Source organism: Galeopterus variegatus, unplaced genomic scaffold, assembly GCF_000696425.1.
Source record: "Galeopterus variegatus unplaced genomic scaffold, G_variegatus-3.0.2 Scaffold44152, whole genome shotgun sequence".
In the NCBI taxonomy this organism is placed as follows: Eukaryota; Metazoa; Chordata; class Mammalia; order Dermoptera; family Cynocephalidae; genus Galeopterus; species Galeopterus variegatus.
Window position 1 is genome coordinate 1 of NW_007770263.1, and position 5,902 is coordinate 5,902.

General features: G+C 49.6%; 1 protein-coding gene across 1 annotated transcript; it reads left to right on the forward strand.

Moving 5' to 3' along the window:
• Positions 1 to 174: 174 nt before the first annotated feature.
• On the forward strand, positions 175 to 3,151 carry LOC103584095 (CUGBP Elav-like family member 6; the record flags this gene model as incomplete). Its single annotated transcript, XM_008565214.1, has 5 exons — positions 175 to 237; positions 498 to 578; positions 665 to 808; positions 1,443 to 1,598; positions 2,589 to 3,151. Coding segments are annotated over 4 exons (416 nt in total), but the record flags the coding sequence as incomplete, so codon positions are not given.
• Between the last annotated feature and the right edge of the window lie 2,751 nt (positions 3,152 to 5,902).

A 5,902-nucleotide genomic window follows, 5' to 3' on the forward strand; every position in this document is an offset into this window, starting at 1 on the left:
GGGGAGCGGGGGTGGGGGCGGGGATGGGAGGGCAGGGCCCAGCTTCCCCGGAAGAGATTCCCCTACTTCCCCGCAGCGTCTCACAGCTGTCATCCATGTCCCACACTGCCTGAGCCTCTCGCCCGACCTTGCCCGCCCGCCTTCACCGTGGGCCTCGCGTCCCTCTCTCCCCAGCCCAGAGCCCCGGCGTGGCTGACCCCCTGCAGCAGGCCTACGCTGGGATGCACCACTACGCAGGTTTCACTTGGCGCTACGCGGCCTGGGGCGGCGGGGGCGGGTTGAAGGGCCCCAGAAAGGAACAGGGAGATTTGATGGGGGGTTAGGCTCTGTTCTGAATCGTCTACCTCCCTCCCCCCAACCCCCCGCCAAAACGACCTCTCTTGGGGTAAGGGTTATGGTGGAACATGGGCCGAATTGGACAAAGGTGGCCAGGCAGATGGGGCCCTCCTCAGGGGATGGCTCCTGGGGTCACTGCCCACTCCCACCTCTGTCTCCAGCAGCCTATCCGTCGGCCTATGCCCCAGTGAGCACAGCTTTTCCCCAGCAGCCTTCAGCCCTGCCCCAGCAGCAAAGAGAAGGTGAGGGACTGGGGGCTGGAGATCAGGGCCTGGTGGGGCTAGACTCAGGGTTCCTCCCCTGAACCAACCTGCTACTGTTCCTGCAGGCCCAGAAGGCTGTAACCTCTTCATCTATCACCTGCCTCAGGAGTTTGGTGATGCGGAACTCATACAGACATTCCTGCCCTTCGGAGCCGTTGTCTCTGCCAAAGTCTTTGTGGATCGAGCCACCAACCAGAGCAAGTGTTTTGGTGAGCCAAGCTCCGTACCTAGGCCTCTCCCACTCCTAACTGCAGGATTCTCTACAGACGCTAAGATCGTTCCTCTATAAGGCAATGATTTCCAGAGACTGAATGTATGGAACAAAGTGGGGTCATAAACCAGTGATGGGGATAAGACTAGGCCAAGAACAAGCCTTATTTCAGGTTTGCTTACGTGGGGAAGTCAGGTGTCTAGAATGCATTCTACCATGTCAGGGCTTTGGAGTCTGGCCAGGGCAGAGGAATCTGGGTGTGGGACCAGAGACATCTCCAATTCCAACTGCAGTTCTGGAGACCAAAATGGGAGCTGCAGAGGGAGACAGCCAACCTATGCCAGGGAAAGACAGAGAAACATTCAATCAATACACTGCCCCCCCCCCCCCCAAGTTGCCTCCTGTCCTTCGAACAATCACATCTTTAGGAATCTCAGGCCATTTTCCCATGTAAGTATAAGCGCACGTCTGTGTGTGCTTGCGTGTACATGCAGACAATACAGGGGTATATATTTGACGGAACTGGCTTGAGGGGGCTGGGAAAACAGGGTGCTGGTCAGAGAGAAAGGAGGCCCTGCTGGTGGTTCTCAGCTAACCTCTCTGCCCCCACCCCCCACCCCACCCCCTGCCAGGGTTTGTTAGTTTTGACAATCCAACCAGTGCCCAGACTGCTATTCAGGCCATGAATGGCTTTCAAATTGGCATGAAGAGGCTCAAGGTCCAGCTAAAGAGGCCTAAGGATGCCAATCGGCCTTACTGATCTGCTCTCACTGACCAGCCACAGAAAGGTGAGTCCCTGATGGGCCCAAGGCAGATAAGGCCTGAGTGATGAGGCCCTCCCAGCTTTGATGTTCCTTTTGGGACATCGAGGGCACCTACCTCTAAGAAAGTCTGGGATAGAGAGAAGAGCCAGGAACTTAGAAGGAATCCTCAGATGCAGATTTTGTGTTTTTCCTTCAATCCAAGGATTTAGATAATTTCGATAACATTCCTTCCCGCAAGGTCTGGGAGAGACAATTACAGCAAAATTCAAATAGCTCTACTCCAGAAATAGCCCCAGGGGCCCATAAAAGTACAGAATTCAGAGGGCTAGCCAGTTCAGTTGGTTAGAGCATGGTGCTGGTAACACCACGGTTCAGTGTTTGATCCCTATGCTGGCCAGCCACCAAGAAAAAAAGAAGAACCCATATGTGGGAGTGTCAGGGGGTTGGAGAATGAGACTAGAAAAGTAGGGCCAGCTTGTGCAGGGCCTTAAAGGCCATGAGTTCGGACTTTATGCTGGAGATGGTAGAGAACTGCTGAGGAGTTTAAGCAAAGGGACAAGATGCAAGGGCTGAGGCGATGGCAGTGAACATGGAGATGAGGGGAAAGAAGCAAACATGCTTGAGAAGTAGGATCTGCAGGGCCTAGTGGGTGATGGGTAGAATTTTCTTCTAGGTTTCTGTCAGAGCCCATGGTCCATACAAAGTTGCCTGCAACTTTTAGAGAACTGCTATCTAGAAGGTCTGCATGGTCCTTCTTCACTTGAGCTACCCCAGGAGCTCTCTGGAGGGAGTGTTGGTCTGGGGTCATCTATCCAGGACTGGGGGTCTGGCTTCAGTGGGCCAAGGCCCTGCTGCCTTGGCCCTGCTGCAACTAGACCACTCCTCAGGAAGAGAGGTCCAGCCACTCACCTGAGATGTCACTGATGGGGCAAGCTGCTCTTCTGTTCTTGCCCTCCAGGGTGATTTTTGCCTTTTTTCCCCCTTTTCTCCTTATCAATTAATACCCAACAACAGAAACTGAAGAGTGAGAAGAAAGGAAAGGAAAAGCACAGAAACGCTTGAGCAGCCCTTCCGGAAGGAGCAGCTGCAGATGGAAGTGGATCGGACCCAAGGCTGGTGCCTGGGGCTCAGGCCACTCTGAGGATTGTTTTTATCAAGCGGGTTGTTCTGTGCCTGCAGCATTAGAGCTCAGGCTAGCAGGGCAACTAGGACTGGCTGAAGATTGACTATCTAGGGGAAGCAGCAGAGGGCCCTGGGGGTGCCAAGGGCTTCTCACAAGGGAAGCCCAGATTTACTTCTTTCAAAACCATATCATTCCTTAGAGTTTAGGGACCAAAGGACTATTGCTTTTTTAAGAATATATATATATATATATATAAATTAAAACAAAAAAACAAAAAACACAAGAGAAACAAAAAAGACAATATAGAGTCTCATAAAGCTGCCTTTAAATATCCCTAGGAGACAGGGTGAAGGAGACCCTTGATATCCCCAGCCTAGGCAGAGGGAGGCTGTGGAAAGATTGTTCTGTGTCTCATTCCCTCTTAAACCACTCCCCACCCTGCCCCTTTAAAAATAATTAAGGACTTGAGGTCTAGGCTCATATGCAGGTAATGAGAGAGTTGTGGGAGCAGTGAACCCACAATCCACAACCCCCAAACGTAGAGAGAACATCCCTGAAGAGTCCCCAGGAGGAGCTCGTACCTGCTCTGGCCTTTGCCATCCTGAGAGGCCCCCTAGCCAGCAGGAGGAGCCTTTCCTGTGGAAAGACTGCTTCCCCAGACAAGAACAAAAAGGGAGGTATGGCTACCTGAGCCTTCACTTCCCAGTCCAGATAGAAAGAGGCCCTGACTTTGGCTGAGCCGAGACACCTTCCTGTTCCCCCTCCCCTTGAGCCAGCCTCAGTGTCCCCTTGCTCCAGGCCACCTTCTGTCTCTTAGTCTAAGTTTGCCCACCTGTAAAGTAGATTCAGGATATGTGTAGATGGCTGTAACAACAGACTTGGAAGGTTTGCTACTGTATATACTGCCATTGAGAAGGGGATAATTTTTAATATGTAGAAGCTTCAGAATTAGAGGTCCCTCTTTACCCAGGACCTGGGAGGGAAGTAGATGTTTTGCCAAAATACTTCTTCATTCCTTTAAAAAGTACATCTTTCCTATGCAAGAGTGTCTCACATGTGCTTATCCAAGGTGCTTCTAGATGGTGAGCAGTGTTCAGCTTAGAAGTGGTGTGTGCTCTGTCTGTCTGTCTTTGTCTGTCTGTTGTATACAGTGGGTGCCATATAAAGCTGATCAATGGTGGTGCTTCCTGTCTGCTTCTGTGAGATGGGCAAAAGATTCTGCTTAGAACACCATGATTCACCTTGCCTTGGTCAGTCTTTCCTGGGCCTGCAGGGCCTAGCACATATTTTTCCCAGGAGGTTAATTTCCCCTCCATCCCACAGACATGGATGCACCTAGTCTGAGGCCCCAGCTGCATGGGGGTCTTTCGGATCCCCAGATGTTTCTGAGGCAGGAAGCCTCTGATCCGATATCATGTCAGACAGTAAAGGATGTGGGGGTGGGGTTGGAGGGTTCCTCCTTCATAACAGTTTCTAAGAAAACTTGTTCCCACCTGTTCCTCTGTCTTTGACTCATTTTTGGAGGGAATGGGAATGAAAAATAGAAATGTCAGTAACATTACCAGGTAAGGTGTGGTGTACATCTTCAAATAATTTCCAGCTGAGAGAAAAACCTGCATAATGTGGACACAGAGACTGACCACCCTGGACACAGAGACATAGCACCTGCACATTCAAACAGATATTCATGTGGAGGCATAGAGTCCCCTCAGTGCTACATACTAAGTGCTGTTCTAGGCGCTAGGGCTTGGGCATATTCCAAGTACTCAGAATTAAGAAGAAAGACAGACCAATAGTACAGTTTTTTTGGTTTTTTTTTGTCTTTTTCGTGACCGGTAAGGGGATCACAACCCTTGGTGTGGTGTTGTCCACACCGCGCTTAGCCAGCGAGCGCACCGGCCATTCCTACATAGGATCCAAACCCGCGTCGGGAGCGTCACTGCGCTCCCAGCGCCGCACTCTCCCGAGCGCGCCACGGGGCCGGCCCAATAGTGCAGTTTTAATAGAGGGCTGCACGGGTCTGTGCTAGCAAGAAGAGTACCTAATTCAGATTTTATTGGTGGGGGAGGACTAAGAAAGGCTTTCTGAAGGAGATTAAGGAGGGAAAGGGTCTTTGAGGATGAACTGGGACATTTGGTCAAAGCCATTTGGACAGCTGCATCATTTTGAAAAATTACCCTTTTTACCAAGAAATAATAATGACTGCCATTTACTCTGTGCCTATTATGTGGCAGGCAATGGGTACAAGACAAGACCCTTTCCCCATTCCTAACTCTACCCTGAACTTTAACTCATTACCAAGTCATGTCAAGACACTTGAACCACAATGGCAAAGTATTCTGTTTCATACTTTAGGGTGTGGGCTAGGGACTTGCAGACCATGTGACTCCAAAGCTTCATGGGTTGGCATGGTCTAGATCAGGGCTTGGCAAACTATGGTCTATGGGCCAAATCTGGCCTGTGACCTATTTTTGTATGGCCTACAAACTAAAAATGATTTTTACATTTTTAAAGGGTTGTAAAAACAAAATAAATCAAAAAAGAAAATGAGACAGAGACCATATGTGTCCCACAAAGCCTAAAATATTTATCTTGTCCTTTAGATGAAAAGTTTGCTGACTCCTGGTCAGATCATAGAAGACTTGTATAATGTCTGATGAGTTTGAACAACATGGTGTTTGTGTTACTGTTTGTGTGTGCATGTATTAGACTGGAACTTTTCAGTTGCAAGTGTCAAAAATCCAACTCGAACATGTTTAAGCTAATAGGAAATCAATTGCCTTATATAACTGATAAATCAAAGGATGTATCTGCCTTCAGGCATGGCTGGATCTAGGGGTTCAAATAATGATGTCTGCATCTCTTGGCTCTGCTTCCTTCTATCTGTTGGCCTCACTAGTTCTAGCTTGAAAATCCTAGGGAAGACTTTGGCCAGCATTGGACATGTCCCTATCTCTAGGGTGGAAGAATAGGCCACCAAAACTGACAACTTCACCAGGACTGAGTAGATGGGGAGAAATGGGTCCCGAAAGAAAGGGATGGTGAGCAGATAAGCAATATGCATCTGCTATATTCCACCCTTTACTGCATCCACCTACACTTTTCTTTCTTTTTTTTTTTCCTTTTTGTCTTTTTTCGTGACCAGCAACGGATCGCGACCCTCAGTGTCGCGCCCGTACCGGACCGGGACCGGCTACGGGATCGC